Consider the following 24,317-nt stretch of genomic DNA (forward strand, 5'->3'; position numbering starts at 1 on the left):
GAAGTTTTCGTGATATATGATAACATAACGTTCACCATGTTTTTCTTAAATTCAAACGAAAGAAAACTTTCTAACATTATGATTTAGGGGATGTTCTTAACGTATAGTGAGTAGAGTACTAATGTTGTCTTAATTCCATTCTTTGCATCTAAATTCTTCCTTCCGTTGTGTGACAGCCAAGAAACTCAACGTATATTATCGAAAATAATGTTTGCTGTGATCTCTAATTCGATATTTGATTGTTAGGTGGCACTCTATCCTTTTTGTGTGTATTCTAATACACGTCAGTTAAGAACGGTAGAGCCTTAGCATGTACGAGTGTGAATGCCTTTACTTGTATGTGTGCACTGTTATGCCGTTGGTTTAAAGATTAGTTTCATGTTAAATCTTGAGAATGGTTAAAGAAAAGCAAGATATACGAAATTATGAAGAATAGTGAGAGAATAAGAACATTATTCATATTCTATAGCTTGTATCTTTTAGGGTAAGTTTTAAGAAGTAACCTTTAAAGAAATCCATATAAAATTTCGTTTGTTTGGTGAGGTCTTTTTTTTTCCCCCATGAAAAAAATGTATTTGTTGTGATTATGATTGGCATTTTAAATTTAAAAAAAAGTTTTAAAAATCCACCTAGATAACCCACTTATTTTCTAATTAATTCGGAAATTTACCCCCCCCCCCCCAACAAGCAGCTGGATCTCAGTCAATCTGTCATAGAAAGTTTGTTTTAATTTTTGAAAGAAAACTTGCAGGTTTTGCGTCCAGATTTATTTGGATTTGTTTTACTGACTTGAAATTTAAATTCTAGGTATCGCTATATTTTTAGTGAAACATCTGGCAACAGCAGTATATGCCGGTTTTTGTGTTTATTTCAACTGTTTACCATAGGTTTCAAATCAGCTGATAGTAGGTGGTTTAATTCATTTCACGAGTGTTTTCATTATTTGGGGGGGGGGATCAGGGATTAGCCACTCCACTCCGCACCACAGATGATCATTTAGTATTGATTAATATTCCAATATTCTGAAAAGCTTTTATACAATATTTACTACCTGAAAAATGAATTTAATTTTTCTTCAAGAGGTTCACTGTTACCTATCCTAATTGCTGTCTTAAACGCTTGTTTTTCACTCCAGCTTAAGTTCATCATGCTACTGATCGGGTATTATATTGCAGTTGAGTATTTCTAGTATCTGCAACATATTATTCCAGCATTATGTGCACATATAAATTAAAATTATTTACTAAGTTATGTAATAAATAACACATTTAGGATTTTGGTTGCAGTTTTTCATTTAGTAAATATATTTTTCTTTTTTTTTTAAATAATGTATATTAATCCCACACATGATAGGTTGCAAACCCACACTGCTGGTGTATGAGCAAAAAATTAAAGGAACCTATTGATGCTTTTTAAATAGCAGGTGGTTCACAGTCCTTAGACACTGCTACATGAGAAAGGTTCTTCTAGAGGACAGAGATGGGGTGGAATGAAAGACATAAAATTAGGTTGGTCGGTTAAAAGTAGGATTGCACATGAATGTTTGACAGCAGCTTTATATATAAATTGCTGAGAGGAAGCTAGTAATGATGTTACTTTTTCATGTAGTACTATCATAATATCCTGTACACCAATAAAGTTATATATCAAGAATTCGATATATAACTTTGAGCTAGTGGAAGAATAATTCTCATGAACTGAAGCCAGTTCATGAGAATTGCACATAGAAGCACCTGAAAAATGCATCTTATCTTTATTCTTGGAAGACTTCCAATTGCAAGAATAATTAAATAACTGATCTAAACAAACTGTCAAATGTTTTGCAAATTCTCTCAAAAACACTTTGAAATCTTGTCTTGTTATTTTATTACCTTTCATAATACTTAATAGTCATCATCAAATTCTTGATATATAATCTCATTGGTATACAGGAAGATTTGTGATAGTGCTACATGAAAAAGTTACATCATTACTAGCTTCCTCTCAACAATTTTCCTCAAAATTAATCTATCTGTCAAGATTCCAGTATTATTAGATTTCTATTCTGTTTTCTAAGGCATTTTTTACTGTATTGATCCACACAGATATTGGTTTTCTTCTGGATGTTTTCCCTACCATTCTGGCAACAATGTCTGTTTTTTCTAACCTTTCCTTCAATTCTGTATAAGTAACCACACCACCTTAGATTAGCTATGCTAGCACATTACTGAATGCTAACAATATTGAGTTCTTTCCTGATATTATTTTTAATGCGATTAGAGGAATAAACAGATGGCATCAATCTCTTTTTCAGAACGCCCATATCTGTGGTCTCCAGTTTTTAATCAAGTGCGTTATTTTTAACCCAGGTCTCATATCCATAAGTTAAAATCAATTTGAGCACTATCTTTCTTGTATGCAGCTTATCTAGTGTTTTGACTAATTTCTTTCTTATTCCATATAATTTGTATTCAGCTGACTTCCTACCATTTCTGTATTTCCATATCTAATTTGCCATCTTCACTAAAAATTGTGCCTCAATAGTGAAATATTATACTGGTTCCATAGGTTCTTCATTCTGGGTGCAGTTGATGTTTTCGGTGTTTTTGCCTATTTTTGTCTGTCTTTTTATGGCTGGTGTTCATACCAAATATATTACAGCAGTTATTCTGTACAATTTACTCATGGAATTCTGCAGACTTGTACTAGATTTATTTAGAGGTATGGCATTATTTGCATTAAGTAAAGAGCCAAGATTAACATCTGATTTTGATATCAAATTTAATACTACTTTCCTTCTCATGATATGATCCATATAGATGATAAATACCAGTGGAGATAATGTACACCCTTGTCACACACCCATGTAACATCAAACCATCTTTCTGTACCTCCTTCAATTCTAACTGCTGACTTACAACTCAAATATAGACTAAACATTACACAATATAATGCTATTTGTACCAAATAACTGTAGCATTAATATTCTATACTTAAATTCCAGAGTACTTAATTCCATAATTTGAAATATTAAGTACTCCTGGAGAGAGAAAAAATAAATAAATGTTGACCTTTTTTTGTTGAAGAAGTTGAAAAAAGCTGTTTTTTAGGCATATTTGAAGCCAACATCTGCTAGCTACATCATACTTGTTTGTCCATCCATCTACATGAAAAACAAAATGGATGAATCAATTTTGATGTGACAATGTTGAAACACCTAATATTCTTTATTTCCATATGCTGATTCTCTTTCCAATCTATATTACAATAATTAAAATCTCTCACTTCATACTTGCTGAACTAATTTGTCTAGACATTTGGGAGGCTGCACACTTGATTGGAGGAGCTGTACTGGAGACGAGATCTGGAGGTGATGATTGATAGAAAACTGAAATTCAGGAGGCATATTACAAAGGTGAAGGAGGTAACCCAGAGGATTGCTGCAATACTGAGAAGGATGCTGACCTGCAGAGATAGAAGAGTTATCATTCCATTGTATATGACCCTGATGAGACCACATTTAGACTATTGTTTTCAAATTTGGTCCCCAGGATTTGAACGGAATAAATTAACTGTAGAAAGGGTGCAAAGACAGATAACAAAGATGGTTTAAGGACTGTACAATGCTAATTGTGAGGATCGGCTGAGGGAAGGTGGACTGCAGAGTTTGGTGGATAGAAGGAGAGGTGATATGATCGAGAATTTTAAACTGTTGAGAGGCAGTTACAGGGCGGACACTGGGCAGCGATGACAAGGGGCCATCCCTGGAAAGTACAAAAGGAAGCTGTGAGCAAGAGGATAAGGAGTGGTTTCTTTGTGTAGAAGGTGGTAGAACTGTGGAATGCATTGCCTGATAGTGGTGAGAGCAAGAACGGTCAAGGAGTGGCATGAGAGACTTTGTTTCCTAGGAAGGACCTCCTGTGATGAGTCTCTTGATTCCATGGAAGCATGAATAATAACAATAATTTTACATGCTACTAAACATAACTATTTTAAATATTCATGGTTTAAATTAACCAAAAAAGATTACCATTATTTAAGCTAGTTATGTTTACATGATCCATTTACTGGTATTGAAAGAATGTTTTTATGCTTTTGCTCAGTTAATTCATATCATTATAAAAGAGGCAGATGCTCTGACAGAAATAAACAGCTTGCACCAACTAACCCTGCTGTTTTGCTAACAGTCATCATTGCAACATTTTCTTTTTATCAATTCCTTTGGCTTATCTAAGTTGACCAACATTTGAACAAATAGCCTCATGATAGTTCTCATTCTCACACCCTTGTTAACCACATTTTTCCTTAATTTCCAGGGATGACCTCTTGTTCTTCCATCACTATCACACAGCTGAAACATTTCCCCTGCATCAATCTTATGAAAACCTTTTGCTAGCCTGGTTGGTCGAGTGGTTAGCATATCCATTCTCCAGCCAAAAGGTTGCAGGTTCGAATCCTGCCGTGGGCATGGATGTTTGTGATTGCCTGTGAAAATAATAGTGGTGATGGTGGACAGTAGTGGCATTGGTGTAGATGAGGCAGTTTGTGGATGAGGTTGAGTGGTGGAGAGACAGAGTTGTAGAGTAGGTACCCTCCCTCGATGAGTCTTAGGACTCCCTGGAGGTGTCAAATAATAATAGTTAAATTCCCATCATGAACAAGTTAAATATATTGACTTATTGCTAACATTTATGATTTCTATTTGCAAAGAACCTTATTTATAGAATAACACAATGTTCATCATCAGATCATGTTTCTGATATAATTTTTAATTGTATTTTAATATACATTTTTAATGTGCAGCACTGATTTACATAATTTATGTGAATCACATAAATATGATTCATAAGTGTGATTTACATAATTTATGTGAATCCTTGCCATGAAAAAAATGTAATGTTATGGAATTACTACCATGGGGTGTTGTGGATTAAGGTTAGATAATTAATCTAGAAACGCTGCTTTAAGACCAAACATGGAATTATTTCAAGCATCTAGCGAGCAGGATGATTATTTACTTGAGCAATGAAATATACATACTTTTTCAAAAAACATTTTCTAAACAGCATGGCATGCATTTTTATCTACAATGTTTACATATTACACCTGTTATTGGAAATGTGCAATGTTGGGTGATGAGTAGAGCAGCATTCCTCTTATTTATTTTAAGCATTAGTTTTTCTTTATGTAATATAAAATGATTTGTTTTTGTTTCAAGATGGATGACATCCTATTTATAGTATTATATCCATTTTAGTGTAATGTGGAAGTAGAATAGTATTTTAAACAACTAGAATAACAATGATCATGTATAAAAAAAGAAATAATAAAAAAATAAAAATAGCAAATACAAAAATGCATGAATAACTATACATTCAGCAATGGAGAGATATTTGCAATATGCTGTTGCCAAATTACTTGCTGCCTTTCATTCTTGAAAATGTGATTATGTATTAGTATGCTGTGAAAATTTTTTTAATTTTTAAATATTTGTAATACTATAAGGATTTGAGGAGAGCCTATCTGATGTTGCTTTTGATTACTACTATATTAATGTTTCTTCAATTCATGTAAATTTTTACATGATTTAATGTTTCTTCAATTTAAATCACATAAAGACATGTTTCATAAAGCTTACCCCCCCCCCCCCCAATTGACATCAAAAAGTATACAAAAATAAAGAACAAGCTTTGTAATGGTAGTGTACATAAGAAGTCTTAAGTAGCTTTCCATTTTGTAATTGGTCTTCCTCTCATTTTTGATTTTGATTTCTATTAATTTATATAGATTTATGTATTTATATATTTATGTTAGTCAGTTTTGACGTTTCTGCCCTTTTCACAGATGTCCCAACTTCTGTGAAAGTTGGGACAAAGTGCTTTTGATTTCGCCACTCTAAAACCTACAGTGTGGCTTAGATACGTTGACTATGTGTTCATTATCTGGCCGCATGGGCGACAAACACTAAACACATTCCTTAGCCACCTGAACAAACAACATGAATGCATACAATTGAAGGATTTATGTTATGAAGGATTTATGTATTTATATATTTATTGTCAGTCGACGTCTCTGCCCTTTTCACAAATGTCCCAATCAATGACACAATCCTTCTACTACGGAACAAATTTCCGCCCGACATTACGGCCCTCTTTGCCCACGTACTATGGTCCAGTTACTTCGTGTGCCAAAATAAATTTTACCTACAAAAAGAAGGTACAGCCGTGGGCTCGCCACTATTTCCCCCCCCCCCCAATCTCTAACTTCTATATGGAAACTTTTGAACAAAGTGCTCTTGATTCTGCCACTCTAAAACGTACAGTGTGGCTTAGATACATTGATGATGTGTTCATTATCTGGCCGCATGGGCGACAAATGCTAAACACATTCCTTAGCCACCTGAACAAACAACATGAACGCATACAATTTACCATCGAAATTGAAAATCACAACTCACTCCTGTTCCTGGATACACTGGTCACACGTCTTCCTTCAGGCAGTCTATCCTTCATGGTCTACTGCAAACTGACACACACTGGCCAATACATACATGCTAATTCATACCACCACATCACAAAAAAAATTCCAAGAATCTGGATGGCACACATTCAACCCACCTAATACGTAGTATCCAGCATACGTCAGGGCTCTAGGAAATCTTCAGCCAGTATTGGAAACCATTCCATACCAAATGGTTGGAATGTATATGTATGATCATTGTGTTAATATATATACACACACAGACTTACTGTTGCTCCCAGTGTAATTTTACAACCAGTAGATAATATTAATAATAGGACTCTAGCATTGATGTATATTTTTATTTTTCATTTCTTATTTTATTTTATTTATTTATTTTTTTTTCACCAGAGGTCAGGCCAATAATTGTTGTAACGGTTGGTCAGTATCTTTAACAAACCATGTAGATTGTAGTGTAGCTTCTTTTCTGTATATAGTGCATATGCTCCAGAAGATGACCTTGATATAAAGGTCGAAACGTCGAAAGTGGATTTTAGTTTATATTAAACTAAAGTTACTAATTATATGAAGAGCCAAAGGCTTCAAATTCGGCGACATAACTTGTTTAAGTTAAGGGATATATAGTTTCTATATTCGGCATGAAACTCTTTGAGTTTCTTATTCGGCTAAGAAACAATATGGGATGTAATATCCCTTAACTTAAACAAATTAAACTAAAGTTTTACTCAAACATGGTAGTTGTCTCCATAATTTTCGAAAATGTATTAATTTATATAGGTCGTAGTTTCTTTCCATCTTAAACAAAATGGGCTTCCATTTCTCTCAGATTTCTTTGATATTTTCATTTAAACTATGTGTGTGTGTGTGTGTGTGTGTGTGTGTGTGTGTGTGTGCGTGCGCATATAATTTTCTTCTGATCTTTCTGTCATGGATTTTAGGCCAAGTGGCCTGTTTTAGTCTCATGCCATCACTTTCTTGGTCTTTCAATTCTTTTTCCATTTATGTTATATCTGTATAGTATTTTTGGTGGTCTGCTATTGTCCATTCAATTCAGATATTGTAACTATTTTTGCTTATATTTACTTTTATAGTAGTTCATTGGTTTTTTATTCAGGGATTGTAAAATTTCTTCATTTGTCTAATGGTCCCACTGGGTATATACAGCTGTTTTTCTGAGAAATTTCATTTCTGCTGCTTAAGTCCATTTTTCATTCTTCGTTTTTATGGTCCATGTTTCACTTCCATATAATACAGTTGGTTTACACAGGATATTATATAGTCTGATTCTGGTGTGTTTTTGTACCAGGGATGACTTCATCATCAAATTCCTGATATATACCCTCAAAGGGGGGTGTACAAGATATGATAGTACTACATGAAAAATTTATATCATTACTAACTTCCTATCTAAAATTTTTCTCCAAATCAGCCTGTTAAATGTCAAGACTAGAATATTATCAGGTCTTATTTGTCTTATTTCTTTCTTCTAAGGCACTTTTTACTGTATCAATCCACCTATATCTTGGTCTTCCTCTGGGTCGTTTTCCTGCCAACCTGGCAGAGAACACTTGGTTTGCTAATCTTTCTTCTCGCATTCTGTTTAAGTGACCATACCACCTGAAATTAGCTCTCCTAATCTAGCAAAGGTTGGTCGATTGGTAAAGCCTCTGCTACTAATGGCTCACAAAAAGTTAAGCAAGTTTGAGTGCGGTTAGTGGTTGGAAGGGGTACAATTGTTCACTGTTGGCACACTCTCCCTTGATGAGTCTTTGGACTCTCTGGAGGTGTCACATAATAATAATGCATTCTTGGATGCTGACAATATCAAGTTCTTTCCTAATATCCTCATTTTTAATATGATATTGCCATTGATGCCATCTATTCATGCCCTTAAACTTTCTCAGAACTCTCATGTCTGTAGTCTCTAGTCTTTGGTCAAGTGTTTTATTGCTAACCCAGCTCCCAGATCCATAAATTAAAATTAGTTTAAACACTGTCTTGTATACAGATAATTTAGTGTTTTGGCTAATTTCTCTCTTATTCCATATAAATTTATTCATTTGGCTTCCTACCATACCAGCTTTGTTGATTCTGTTGTCTATTTCCATGTTTAACTTACCATCTTTATTAAAAATCATGCCTAAGTAGCTGAAATGTTTTACTTGTTCTATAAGTTCTCCATTCATAATGCAGTTGATATTTTCAATGTTTCTGCCTATTTTCATTGTCTTTGTCTTTTTTAATGCTGACGTTCATACCATATCTATTACAACAGTTATTCAATTTAGTCATGGAATCTTGCAGACTTGTAGCGGATTTATTTAGAAGTATGACATCATCCGCATAAAGCAAAGAGCTGAGATTAACACCTCCAATTTTGATATCAGGTATAATACCACTTTCCTTCATAATGTGATCCATATAGATAATGAATAACAGAGGGGATAATGTACATCCTTGTCTCACACCAGATTTAACATTAAACCATCTTCCTGTACTTCTTTCAATTCTAACTGCTGACTTACAACTCAAATAAAGACTAAGTATTGCTTGATATAATGCCCCGTTAACACCACTGTAGTGTATTGAATAGCTTCTCTCTTGGCACCTTATCATATGCCTTTTCCAGATCGACAAATCTTAAACACAGATCTTTGTTAAATTCCCATAATTTCTCAATTATCTGTTGTAAAGTGAAAATCTGTGATGCCCTCTATTTGGATTGGATCCAACTTGTTCTTCCATAATCCTTCCAAACATTTCTCAAGTATACTTGAATATATCTTACCAGGAACACTCAGTAATGAAATGTGTCTATAATTCTCACATTCAGTTTTATTTCCTTTTTTATATATGGGTACTATGAGAGCTCTACTCCAATCATCTGGAATTCATCCCTCTCTCCAGGCCTTCTGAACTATGTAGTGCAGCCACTGCATGACTTTTATACCTCCATACTTGAGCATTTCTGGTCGAATATCATCTACTCCTGCTGCCTTTCCAAATTTCAGGCTTTTGATGGCTTTTTCTACTTCAAGTATGGATATGTATTCCTGACTGCATGCCTAGTCAGTTTTTTATCACTGTGCTGTCATCACTGCTTGTTTCATTTAGCAGTTTTTCAAAGTAATTACTCCATATTTCAAGGATATCTTTTTCTCCTGTTTTCATGTCACCTTTATCATCTGTAATTCCTTATACAGCACTCTTTCTTCCATTTCTGAACTTCTTCAACAACCTCCAGAATATCTTGCTACCTTTGTGATATTTATTTTCTGTGTTCTTGGCAAAGTCCTCCCATGACTTTTGTTTAGCAGTTTTACACAGTGTTTAGCTTTCTTACATTTGTCTGTATTTTCTAAGAGGACAAGCTGAATTATTTGCCAGGAACTTTTGATATTCTTTCTTCTTTCCCTTCACTGTCTCTTTAACTTCCATGGAGTTCTGATTTTTCTATCCTTACACACAACCTCACCACATGCCTCTCTGGCTGAATCAGTGTTTTCTTCAGGACTTGCCACTGAATCTCCGAAGTTCGGTTCCTGGTCTCAAACTCTTTCATTTTTTTTTAATAATATTTGTGTATTTTAGTCGATAGTTCACATCTGAGAGCTGCTCCAACTTTTATTCTCTTTACTTTCTTACATGTTCTTCTTTTCAATATGAAATTCAATTTTATTGGATGGCTTAAAGGGACGACTTAAATATGTTATATGTCATTGTACTTGAACAAAATTTTAATATTTTAACATCTATACCTTTCTTATCTTCATATGATATGTCACATCCCAAGCATTTGAAGTATTTACTTGTTCTAATATTTTTTTATCTATCACTATATTGCTTCTTGAGTTTTCTCCTTTGAAAGCCATTATTTTTGTCTTTACTTTTGATATTCTTATTATATTGTTCTGAAATTTCATTTAATGATTTTACTCACCTCTGTAGATCATCTTATGTAGCTAATACAATTTGATCATCTCCAAATAATAGTATATCTGTCTTTATTTATGGGTTTATTTGCATACTGAATAGGTTATTCTGTTTTCAGATCGTTTTATATATATAAAATGACCTGAAATATATATATATATAAATAAATAAAATATACTTGTTCTAAACTGTTTTGTCTAAAGTACAATATTTTTAAGATGTTGTTTTCTAGTAGTGGAACCTTATTAAATCTCTTGTAATTTTTTCTCCGTGTTTAAGTCAGTTAATAATTTTAAACGTGTGTGTATGTAGAAAGGTTTTTTTTTTTTAATATTGGGTGTAGTATACATTCAAGATACCAAGAAATTTTATACTTGGTTTTAATCCGTTTCCAAAGTATGCAAAGCACACACCCTTTTTCAAGGGTGTGTGCTTTATATAATATATATATATATAATACAATGCATAATAGGAAAGGGCCACTACATGGGTAAGGTAATTGATATGAAGTCATTAGCATCTATATATATAAGTAGCTCAGAAATGAATATATTTCACGTGCAAAACTTTGTTTTGCTTATTTGGGAAAAAGGATTAAAACCAAGTATAAAATTTCTTGGTATCTTTAACACACACACACACACACACACACACACACACACTAGGGAAGCGCTATGCCCTCCTTGGTGCCGTTATGCTAATTTCAGTAATGAATACTGAAATTAGCATAACGTTTTGTTCTAATGGTCAACAATGAGTTTGATTGTTGTAATCCTGAAACGATCAAATTGTTGTCTCATGAAGGCAAACACATCGTTAGACGTTTCAAAACAATGAAGATGTGACAAATTTCGTTTCAAATTTCAGCTTATCTTTAATCCTTCTGCTTATCAGCTTAACAAATTGTTGTCTCATGAAGGCAAACACATTGTTGGACATTTCAAAACTTGAATAAAAACGTTTCAAATTTCGGCTTATCTTTATATATATATATATATATTTATTTATTTTTTTTTTTTTAAATAGAGACAATAGGGTACATCCTGGTCATCCTCCTTGATATGTCTTTCCATTCTGACATTTGTTCTAATTTGACTTATTTTATTCCCTGTGTATATTTCTTGAATAGACTGTAGCAGCTGATTTGGTATATTTACATTGGTTACTATTTTAAATAATTTTTGTCTATTAATTTTATCAAAGGCTTTTTTTTTTTTTTGTAATCAATGAAGGCTATATATGTTTCTTTTTGATTAATAATTTTAAAGGGAAAAATTGAGTCTGTACAAGATTGGCCTTTTCAGAATCCATTCTGTTCTGGTAGTTTGTCTATTTTCTTCTGATATAATAAATTTAGTTTAATCCTTTATCCAAGTGTGAGCAAACAAAGTTTGCGCCTGAAAGTATCTTCAGGACTGGGTTAAGGTGGTACACACCAGGGCAACTCGTTGCAAAGGTGGAGCAAGCTACCAACACTCCCATCTCAGTATCTCCTATAATGCAAAACACATCTCCTTGCGGATATGTCTAATGTTATGCATTAAGGGAAGGGCCACTACCCAGACTAGTTTCGACCTTTATTGAGGTCTCTTCAGTGGGAGCCAGGCCCAAGTGGAGATATCAGGCAGAAGCATTAGCAGGTCATCTCTACCTATAGGAATTGCCAATTGGTGTGCCACCCTTTTTTAATAATTTACTCTGGATTTAGAGAAAGATGTTGAAAGTTTATTTTTCACTTGGTTATCAGGCTTCTGCCTGATATCTCCACTTGGGCCTGGCTCCCACTGAAGAGACCTCAATAAAGGTCGAAACTAGTCTGGGTAGTGGCCCTTCCCTTAATGCATAACATTAGACATATCCGCAAGGAGATGTGTTTTGCATTATAGGAGATACTGAGATAGGAGTGTTGGTATCTTGCTCCACCTTTGCAACGAGTTGCCCTGGTGTGTACCACCTTAACCCAGTCCTGAAGATACTTTCAGGCGCAAACTTTGTTTGCTCACACTTGGATAAAGGATTAAACTAAATTTATTATACTCTAACCAAGTGAAAAATAAACTTTCAACATCTTTCTCTAAATCCAGAGTAAATTATTAAAAAAGGGTGGCACACCAATTGGCAATTCCTATAGGTAGAGATGACCTGCTAATGCTTCTGCCTGATATCTCCACTTGGGTCTGGCTCCCACTGAAGAGACCTCAATAAAGGTCGAAACTAGTCTGGGTAGTGGCCCTTCCCTTAATGCATAACATTAGACATATCCGCAAGGAGATGTGTTTTGCATTATAGGAGATACTGAGATGCTCCACCTTTGCAACGAGTTGCCCTGGTGTGTACCACCTTAACCCAGTCCTGAAGATACTTTCAGGCGCAAACTTTGTTTGCTCACACTTGGATAAAGGATTAAACTAAATTTATTATACTCTAACCAAGTGAAAAATAAACTTTCTTCTGATATGTTCATTTTTTATGGTCTAATTTTTTACAGCCTTTAATTCTTAGAAATCTCATTTCTGCTGCTTGTATTTTATTTTATTTATGAAATGAGATGGGCTTCTGGTCTGTTTTATTTTTCTAATTTTCTACTCTTAATTGTTCTGCAGATTTTTTTTTTCATCTATAGCTTTCTTTTCATCAACAACTTTTCCAAAGAAACTGTCAGGTCAGGCAGATGAAAATTCTTCAGTTGTTTTTTTTCTATTTTTTTATATTGCTATCACCCATAAAATGTTATTTGCAAACATATAGTACATTTTGTACCATGGGTGGGCTAGGGATATATATTTTTCTATTTTGATCAATTTTATGTAATTTTTGTATTTATTTTTATGTAGTCTGGAAACCTTGCTTATAGAGACCAAATATGGAACTTTTTCAAGCCACTTCAGGCCTCCAGTAAGTGGGGTAGTGACCTCGCACAGGACGATGACATTCATCTCTCACCTAATTCCTTTTGGCCTCCCCTATTCTTTCTTCATCACACACTGTTGCAGCTCAGTTTTTTTCTAAATCTATCATCTAGTCTCTCTAACCTTTTCCAATCTACCTCTTGGTCTTTCCCTGTCAATTTTTATTTCATACATTCTTCTTGGTATCCTTTCTGAATTCATTCTTTTCATGTCAAGCAGGAGTTTACAAATGTTTCCTCAACACTTTCTAGTCCTAGTATATTCTTAATGTCCATATTTCTTATACTGCCTTTCCTTGTTTTTGTCTAACATTGTCTTCAAAATGAAAGTTTTGAAGACAATGTTGGGCCTGTTGCCTAATGTCTTTTTTGTCAATCTTCATGTCTCTCCTGCATGTGACTAAATTCAAAAAAGTAACTTCTGTTAATCAAAAGCTCTCACTCCAACTTCATTGTCCCAGAATAAACTACTTACACTATTAAAGAAGCTTTTTCCCACTGAAATCCTTTCCAATATTTTCTAATTTAAAATTCCATTACTAGAAAGTACATCACAAATATTTCTCACTCCTCCAAGACTTGCCCACTAAGTAATTTATACCTTTCCTCTGTGATTTAAAGCTTTTGCCCTACTACTGTTAATATGTAATCCATATTTGTTTCACTCTGTTCCATTTGTTGAGTTTATTCTACCATTTGCCCAGATCACCCCTTGGTTTCATATTCAGCTGTTTCTTCCAGTACCAAATTGCTCTTCTACTTGCTACCTGCACTTGCTTTAGTAATCAACTTGGATTTTATGATTATGTAACATGTGTTGGATAAGGGAGTCTTATATATACAATGTTATTCTTGAACCTGGCAAGGACATAATGCCAACAGGTTGTTTATGGAAGTTGAGGGAGGGGAGGGAAAGAGCTGTGCCACAAATGGAATTATTACCTTTCTTTATATATAATCAGATGAGTGTGATGCAGGTTCTATTAATTAATGAAATATCAACTTATTTGTTAGATATTTCATGTAATTGGCTGATGATTTTGTGTTATCTTCAGAAAATAAGTTGGAGAATTACAAGGAGAAATGCTGATATTAGCTCCCTTAGAGAGGATTTAAATAGACCTTAGCTTGGACCTTATACCTCTTCACTTTGGAGTGCAAAGGTATAAGGCTGTGTATAGGATTGGTAAACAAGATTCACAATCCGAGGATGGTCAGTAGTAACCTGTGGTTCATCGCATTGCATGTGTCATAAAGACTGCATAATGTATTACTACTTTGATAAGGAATATGCCAACTAGGGATGAGGAGTATTTGCACCCCACCCTATATAAAGTTGCTCAGATTTGGTCACTCGTTTTCCATTATAATGTGGAAAGCTCTAGAGAGGGACTTATAGCATAAGTGCTGTGTGTAGAATGTAGATGAAGTGTATGAAAGAAGTAACTATTGACATTTCTCTTAATGCAGGTGGTTGTAAGGTGGGAACACTTCATGTAGAAGGTTATTCCAGAGAGCATAATCAAACAGAATAAAGGAGGGAAAGGAGAAGCAGGTTTGGTGTGCTTGTAGTTAGACTGTAAAGGGATGTTTAGCAGCTGCTGCTTGTGTTTTAACAAGCCCAAGGGAAGTAGAAAAATTGATGGATACTAGTTTGGTAGAATAGTATCCATGAAAATACCAACAGAAGAGATGGAGCTGAAACAGATCTCTGCAAGATGTGTTTTATTGTAGTGATTCATAATAGTGCTTTGTGATATAACAATACTAGAAGAAAAATAGTTTATTGAACTTACCAATATTTCAGCAGTTTTGTACCTAGCATTATCATCAGAGAACAAATCGCAATTTGCAAATAATTGCCATACAGAGGATTGCAGATGTAGTTATTTTTTTCAAGGCAGATATTAACAGATCTACTAGGCTGTCTAAAGTCAGCTAAGCTGCAGTCACATGTGATTTTATACATTCTAGGTTGTGCAAGAAGATGATCCTTGGAACAGATGAAGGGAGTTAACTGAATTTGTGGTTTGATGGCATGGAGTTATATTTGCAGAGAATTTTGGCTATCTTTTCAGTATTCTGAATATAAGGGAATAGTTTTAAATTAAAGATACCAAGAAATTATATACTTGGTTTCCTTTATCCAAGTGTAAGCAAACAAAGGTTGCACCTGAAGTATTTTCAAGACTAGGGCAACTTGTATATAGTAGCTAATGACGTCACATCACTTGCCTTAGTATCCCACAATGTAAAACATATATCTTGTGGACATGTATAATGTTATGCATTATGGGAAGAGTCACAACCCATACCAGTTTTGACCTTTATTGAGGTCTCATCAGTGGGAGCCAGACCTAGAGGTGATACTAAGGTTGAAGTAATGCAGAAGTCATACTTGCATATACGAGTAGCCAAAAGGTGTTGCACCTTGTTATTGAAATACTCTGGATCAGAGATAGTTGTTGATGAGATCTCAATAAAGGTCGAAACCGGTCTGGGTAGTGACCCTTCCCATAATACATAACATTATACATGTTCGTAAGGATATGTACTTTGCATTATGAGATACTAAGGCAAGCGATGTGAAGTCATTAGCCTCTATATACGAGTTGCCCCAGTCTTGAAAATACTTCAGGTGCAAACTTTGTTGCTTACACTTGGATAAAGGATTAAACCAAGTATATAATTTCTTGGTATCTTTAATTTATAGTATAACCAAGTTGAAAAACTTTCAACAAGGGAATAGTTATTTTCTGATTCTGTGTATTGGTTAGGGCATGCAGTATTTTTTGTCTGTTTTGTAGGGGTTGTAGCTCTTGTCTAAAAAAAAAAGTGTTGCTTATCCTTAGCTTTTAACAATTCTAATAGAACTTTACATTTGCTCTAACATATTAACTTCAAGAATCTAATATAAATATTCTCCACTACTTCCAAAGCTCTGTATTTATGCTTCCTAAATCCAGTTGATTTTCTATTGTTTCTTGTAGTTCTTCCAGTGTAATTAATTATATATCTGTAATGATGAGCAACATTTTTTTTGTGTGTAATTGTGGATTGGATACACAGGATCTCCTTCCAGGAGATCTTGTGTATGCAATCCACAATTACAATCCACAGGATCTCCTGGAAGAAAAATTACCATGCCCTACCATAGTAAATTTAAAAAGGAAAGACTGTTTTTAGAATCTGTGTATCGGCACTCAGAAATCAACCGAATTTAAATACAGATGCATAAAACTTTCTGAAATTTCAGATTGTCTGAGGTCCCAATTTACATCCTAGGCTACTTACAAACACCCATAGTGGATGCACCAACTAGATAGGACTTCAGTCACCCACGTTTCATTTAGTATTGCATTGTCTTTGTGTGTGTTCCAAGTTATTTGTAATCCCTGGAGATGTCTCTGTGATTAAGACAAAATATTGGAAGCATTAAAATTAGTTTTAATCCTTTCCTAGTGCTGTAAATATTCCATTAAACCTCCAACATGAATTTTCCTGTTTTTTTCCCTTTTCCATGTTTTCCTTTTTTTTTTTTTTTAAACGTGTTTTTAAGTACTTCAGACACTCTTATAAATTCTTTATTATAATAATTTTAGTTTAATCCTTTATCCATGTGTGTGCAAGTTTGTGCCTTAAAGTATCTTCAGGACTGGGGTAAAGTGGTACAACACTGGGCGACTCCTTGTAAAGGTGGAGCAAGCTACCAAAACTCCTATCTCAGTATCTCCCATAATGCAAAACACATCTTCTTGCAGATATGTATAATGTTATGCATTAAGGGAAGAGCCACTACCCAGACTAGTTTCGACCTTTATTGAGGTCTCTTCAGCGGAGCCGGGCCCAAGTGGAGATACCAAGGCAGAAGCATTAGCAAGGTCATCTCCTCCTATAGGAGCTGCCAAATGGTGTGCCACCTTTTTATGTTGTACCACTTTACCCCACTCCTGAAGATACTTTCAGGCGTAAACTTTGTTTGCACACACTTGGATAAAGTATTAAACTAAAATTATTATAGTCTGACCAAGTGAAAAATAAACTTTCAACATCTTTCTCTAAATCCAGAATAATTTAAAAAAAGGTGGCACACTGTTTGACAGCTCCTATAGGAGTAGATGACCTTGCTAATGCTTCTGCCTTAGTATCTCCACTTGGGCCTGGCTCCCACTGAAGAGACCTCAATATAGGTCGAAATTAGTCTGGGTAGTGGCCCTTCTCTTAATGCATAACATTATACATATCCTTTATATAGTCTTATTATAGTCTGACCAAGTGAAAAATAAACTTTCAACATCTTTCTCTAAATCCAGAATAATTTAAAAAAAGGTGGCACACTGTTTGACAGCTCCTATAGGAGTAGATGACCTTGCTAATGCTTCTGCCTTAGTATCTCCACTTGGGCCTGGCTCCCACTGAAGAGACCTCAATATAGGTCGAAATTAGTCTGGGTAGTGGCCCTTCTCTTAATGCATAACATTATACATATCCGCAAGGATATGTGTTTTGCATTATGGGAGATACTGAGATAGGAGTGTTGGTAGCTTGCTCCACCTTTGCAAGGAGTTACCCAGTGTTGTACCACCTTTACTCCAGTCCTGAAGATACTTTCAGGTGCAAACTTTGTTTGCACACACTTGGATAAAGGATTAAACTAAAATTATTATAGTCTGACCAAGTGAAAAATAAACTTTAAACAAATTCTTTATTAGTTTTCCATTCTGCTATATCTTCATTAGTTTTGACTTTTTGTAGGTATATTATTGCAATTGGTGTTTTAATGCTTTCTTGTAATAGATATACTTGTTCTAAGAAATTTGTCTTGGCTCTTTAAATGCGATCAGAACAAAAAAGTAAAAGTGCTAAATTTTTATATTTCTAGTTTAATCTTAGTGGAGCAAAAATGTATTCAGAAGGAACACTTCTCAGTTTTTCCTAATGATAGAAAATGCAGTCACTAAAGTACCAGTATTGCAAAAAATTTCATGATTTACTGTATCAGGCATCTCCTCCCCCAATTCCAAAAAGTAACATAAATCCTGGATATGTCCATATAGTAAATTTTGCTCATTGCATCACTATTAATAAAATGTTACACTTTGGGCATTTATTGGTAATTTTATTTTTTGTACATTACTGTTGAAGTGGCAAAGTTGTCTCATTGCACAAACTGATTAAATAATTCAGCAGAAACTTTTTACAGTATTCAAAATTTCTAAGTAATAGTAAGTAAGCTGTATTTCATGAGTGAAGAAGAGGACATAATTTGATGTAAAGTGGATGATAAACTATCAAACAGGAACTGCAGGTGAAAAATAAGTTATGGAAGGAGATATAAGGAGAGGGGGTGGAGAGCAGATGCATGAAGAATAAAAGACTCAGGCCAGGAGAGTGACTAGTATGGCATGGAAGGTGAAACTGGAATATGAGAAGAGATTAGCCTTAAGATCCAAATAAAATCTTAGGGAATTTTTTAGTTATGTGGCCAGTAGGAGGAGAAATGCTTGCGGAAGAATGACATTGTGGGATAAAAATGGGAATAGAGTGACTGATGCAAGAGACTCAGTGGAGTTGTTCAATCAACGCTTTATTGGAGTATTTCATCCTGGAGAGTAGGTTTTAATACTAGAGGGATAGAGCAGGTTTAAGGTTTTTCAAATACTGAGTACTCTAGTGTCGATAGAGCTGTGGGACTGGATGAAATTTTGCCATGGGTTTTGGGAGAATGTGCTAAAGAACTGACAGCTTATTGATCCTGGCTTTTCAATGAAAGTCTTGCTATGAGAAAGGTACTCAAGGAATGGAAGAAAGGTAAGATAGTGCCATTGCATAAGAGCAGTAGCAGACTGGAAGTGACAAATTATAGATTTAATAACTATTAAGACAAGATCTTAATAGTTATTAAGAACTTGGAGAAATTAGTGAGGGACCATATACAGTGTTGGGCAGATGAAGGTAATGTTATCTGTGAGAGTCAACAGGAATTTGTTAAGGGGTGCCCCTTGCTTTAGTGATTGCCTTTTATAAAAAACATGACAAGAGCATTTGATGAGGGAAAGGCATATTCTGCCATTTTTTTTTTTTTTTTTGCAAAGGCATTTGACAGGGTGCAAATGTCAGTTTAGTCAACTGGATTCAGTATTGGCTATCTGATATGTATCAGAGAGTTATGTATGGTAAGGAAGTATCAAGGAGGCAGAAGATTCCAAGTTTGGTCCCACATGGCTCAGTACTGGGACCTGTATTGTTTAATCTTTATATCAGTGACATTGTCAATGGATTGCATGGGGGATATTCAGTTGTTTGCAGATTATGTGAAGCTATGAAGGGTTATTAATAACAGTGCAGGTGTAACAGCCCTGCAAGAAGATTTCAATAAACTGGACAGATGGGCAAATGAATGGGGTATCAGTTTAATGCAGCAAAATGTAGTCTTGAAGTTTGGGATATTGATGGTAGGCTGCATACTCTGTTGGAGGAACTGTGCTGGAGGAAGTAGGGGAGATGAAATCTGGGGGTGATGATTGATAGAAACCTGAAATTCAGGGAACGTAGTGCACAGGTGGTTAAAGTAATCCAGAGGACTCCTGCAATACTGAGAAGGATGCTGACTTACAGAGATAAGAGTTATTCCATTGTATAAAGCCATTATCAGAACACACTTAGACTATTGTTCTAAAATTTGGTCCCCAGGAATTTGAAGGGGATAAATTAAATGTGGAAAAGGGTACAGAGGTGGATAACAAAGATGGTTTCTGGACTGTACAATGTTATGAGGATTGGCTGAGGGAATGTGGACTGCAGAGTTTGGTAGATAGAAGATGGAGAGGTGATATGATTTAGACTTTTAAACTGTTGAGAGGTAGTTACAGGTTGACACTGGGGAGTTCTTCTGCTTGGTGGAACAGGGGAACCATCTCTGGAAGTTACAAAAGGAAGTTATGATCAAGAGGGTGAGTAGTGGTTTCTTTGCATGGAGGATGGTTGAACCGTGAAATGCATTACATTTCTGAGAGCATGAATGGTCAGCGAGTTCAAGGAGTGGTATGATAGGCTTTTTTTTCTAGGAAGGACCTCCCAAGATGAGTCTTTTAACTCCATGGAGGCCTGAATAATAATAATAATGATGAAAATGTCTTTGGTTGACAATTTTGCAATAATTTCTTAATGACAATTAGCCATTTTTAGTTGCATGGCTTCATAGCTGTTATATTCTGTATTTGAACATATGCCTTAAATAAAATATTATATTGCATTGGTTAAGATGATGGTTAACAAGCAGAGATAAGGAAAATAATTAGCCTCTCACTAGGAATTCTTAGACTAATTATCCTGCAGAGCAGTCTAATTCAGCCATTTGGACACAAGAATTTTGTTGGCGATGCTGTGTGTTTGTGTGGGAGGAATGAAATACACTAGAAGTTTACAAAATTTGCATCTTTTACTGGATTAGTTGTAAGGACAGATGCAGCAATATAGACTTAAGAATTTAATATACTGAGTGCTGTATTACTTAGTAGATGTTGGTAAATTTGATATGGTAGGAAGCAAGGTTCAGCGATATCATTGTGTGGATGCAGTATAAAGGTTCATTGAGAAGAGATCAGATTTCTCTTTGGTGGAAAGGCAGTTTGCTAATGAACACCTGTAGCACAGCACACTATTCAAAGCATGATTGTATCCAAGAATTGTGCTTGCACAGTAAATCACTGATTCCATAAAGACTAGACAATACTGTAATAACATTACCATCAGTGAGATGTTAATGGTTTAAATACATTCTTATTAAATTTCTACAATAATTAGATTTCCTTTTTTTTTTTTTCACTAAGTAATTTAAGGAAATTACAACGTCAACTAGGATATACATTAAAATAAATTTTAATATACTTCAGTATTTCGGCAACATCACGTTGCCATTTTCAAGAAATTTAAGAACAAGAATAACTAGATTTGTACTAGCAGATGCTATGGAAATGGTAATTTTATTTCTGAAACTCATTTCCCTTTTCTTCACAAAATGTAGTTGGTTGACAAATTCTCATGACTTTAGCATAATCTTAACTAATAGCATTTTAGAGTAATATATGGAGTAGTAAATAGAAAGCAAATAAGGATTGACAGTTGAAATGTTACTGGATTCTGTCCTCGGACTGCTTTTTAATCTCCATGTTAAGTCTTTAAGTGGTTTAAAGGTGGTGGAGACATATAGTTGTTACTGGTAATGCAAAGTCTGGAATAGGATGAGAATGAATTGGATATCCATATCAAAGGATAACTTGAATAGATGATTATTGTGGACAGAGAATGTTGTAGTGCTTTGCATTTTGATGAAGGCAAATGCAGTTATGGGGTGTAACTACACTCTTCAAGTCCCTGCAGTGAGAGGGACTTTGATGTCTAAATATCTCAAGGGACTAAAACTTGTTGCAGAGAAAAAGAGAGAGAACAGTGAAAAATTGCACTTATGCCACTGACAGCATGTTATATAGATGGGTGATATTTCTGGCACATACATGCATAGACATTGGATCTGTGTATGACAGTGAAAGGGATCACAGTTCAAGAGGACATGTAAAGGTAGTAATGACAATACAAATAACTGCTAGTTTAAAAGGGATACTGTTGAGTAGGGATAAGACATTCTTCTTTATATTGCCTTGATCAGTGATCATGCATTTTGACTACAGGGCATAAATCTTAGTTTTGAGAAGGGGAAAATGCAATACTCAGGGTTTAATCTTGGGTGGGGGTTAGACGATTTTGAGAATACACACTACATATCACATACCACCTATGACTGAGCATTTGCAATGTTCGCTAATTTGTAAGTAGTATAGAAATAGAAGACACAACATAAATAAAAAAATGAATTTTAATTAGGAAAAGATTTTTGGACAATTTTTTTCCTTTTTCTTTGGGGGGGGGGGAAGGGTCCCCTGGCCCCCTCTCTGGGTGCATCACTGGTGGAATGACTATGAAAATAAAGGATTGTAGAGTGTCAGGAGGATAAGATAGTCATAAGATTTTTTATAGGATAGAAGCATAGGAGACATTTCCAATATGTAGTAAAGGGAGAGGAAGGTAGATCAGTCTGTGGAAGTTAAGATTGATTGGCAATGATGTGAAGAGAATATGTATATTAGGTTCATGGTGGCTGAGTTGGATAAAGGGAATAACATGATGATACTGCCTGATTTTGAATGTATTTAACAGGATATCACATGTAATAAATGGGGATGGATGAGAAGTTACCAATATGGATATGAGGGTGGCTGATAGACAGATACCAGTAGTAGTATATGGAGGAGCAGAATTCAGGTGACAGCAAGTGGTGTTCCACAAAGTTCTGTGGTTGAATTTATGGACTAATTAAACAAATTGGTCTAAAAATTCTATAGGAAATTCGAAGAGAAATATTTAGTTCTTTGCTGATGATGCAAAACTGAGTAGCATATAATAGCCAATCAATACAGAGTAAATTTTTCAGCACTTGGCTAGAGAGGACAGAACAAGGGATCATCTCTGGAAATTGAGTAAGTATAATTTGCAGTGGTTGAGGACTAGTTCTTTGCTTGGAGAGTGGAGTGGAAGAGATTGCCAGTCTGTAAGTGCTTTGTCAGTCAGTGCATTCAGAAAAGAGGTATGATAATGCTGTGAGGACAGTGTGGACCCTTCCTGATGGCTTCAGACTCCATGGGGATTCTTGTGCAGTAATCATTCTAATACAAATGAGTGGCATATGTTACTAGAGAAAGTAGTGAGGACGTTGAATGAATGAATTAAAAGAGAAGTATGACTGGCCTTGGATGAGTCTTCCGTAGTAAGACTTGACTCATTTGAGGTGTGATTTAATACCTAGACAGATGCCAAGTGATAAAATCAACAGTATCATTATAGTCCACACAATAAGATCTGAACAGTAGTGTTAATTTACAGAACAGCAGGTTGTACATGAAAGCAGTTTTATTTTGAAGCAACTTCTATGCAAAATAAAAAAAAATTCCAAACACTTGTGCAACCCTTATAACATCCTCATGTTGTAATTTTATGACTTGTGTGTTAATCCCACCTACAAAAGATTAACTAGTAATATTAGTATTATTACTAATATTAATGGGTGGGATGGACTAAGTGCTAGATAATATGAAAAACATCTACACAAAGTGTAGATGTCCATTTATGAACATTCATTTCCACACTGAGATTCAAGCTTTGCAGCCTGTGGGTTGGAAAACAGTGATACTACCCACTTATGCAGTAAGTAGTATCACTGATTATTAAAGATCAGTTAGTTTCATATGAGATTGGCAGATTTTTAATTATAGCTTCCATATCTTGATTGAGTTTTATCCATTTTGGTGGATGAAAAAATGGTTCATCCACTGAAACAGATAAAATCAATCTAGAAAATATGCACGATTAACAGATGCGATACTATCATCAGTCTTTGTCGCTTTGGCAATTATTCTATTCAGCAACTGCTCTATTTTTTTTCTCTGTCCTCCAGTATTCTTTCTTCATGAACATTGTTCAAGCACAAGTTTCTTTTTTAAATCTTCTCTTATCTGGTTTCATCTTTTACATGTCTTCCTCTTGGCCTTTTCCCTTTAATTTCATACATTCTTCTTGGTATTCTTTATAAATTCATTCTCAAATTATGTAGAATGGTATGCTGTAATATTCGTTTAATATCTAATTCAGTCTGCAACTGAAAACCTGCAATTGTTTTCATAAGAAATGACCTGCATTATTATATAAAACTGTTAAATAATAATCAGATTCTTCACATTTTTAACAATGTAATAACTTTCATAAAAGTCAGTTATAAAAAAAGCCTTAGGTGTATACATAACATATGTAATAAACAATATCATTTTTTTTTTTGTCTATTATAGTTTTAATCCTTAACCCAGGTGTGTAAACAATGTGAACTATCTTCATCACTAGATTACTTTTATACAGGTGCTGTTGCCTCAGTATCCCATAATGCAAATGCAGTATCATAGCAGTACAT

The 24,317-nt window shown here is 34.7% G+C and overlaps 1 protein-coding gene across 1 annotated transcript in view; it reads left to right on the forward strand.

Moving 5' to 3' along the window:
- The first annotated feature begins 301 nt into the window (after positions 1–301).
- Positions 302–24,317, forward strand: part of LOC150098723 (SUN domain-containing ossification factor) — a 265,907-nt gene continuing 241,891 nt past the window's right edge. Inside the window, exon 1 of the mRNA XM_090405371.1 lies at positions 302–484. Coding sequence (XP_090261497.1) covers positions 426–484 — 59 coding nt within the window. The 5' untranslated portion in view covers positions 302–425. The remainder of the gene's footprint in view (positions 485–24,317) is intronic.

This window comes from Typopeltis vanoorti, chromosome 15 (assembly GCF_054136105.1).
Source record: "Typopeltis vanoorti isolate ZY-2024b chromosome 15, IOZ_Tvanoo_1.0, whole genome shotgun sequence".
Lineage (NCBI taxonomy): Eukaryota > Metazoa > Arthropoda > Arachnida > Uropygi > Thelyphonidae > Typopeltis > Typopeltis vanoorti.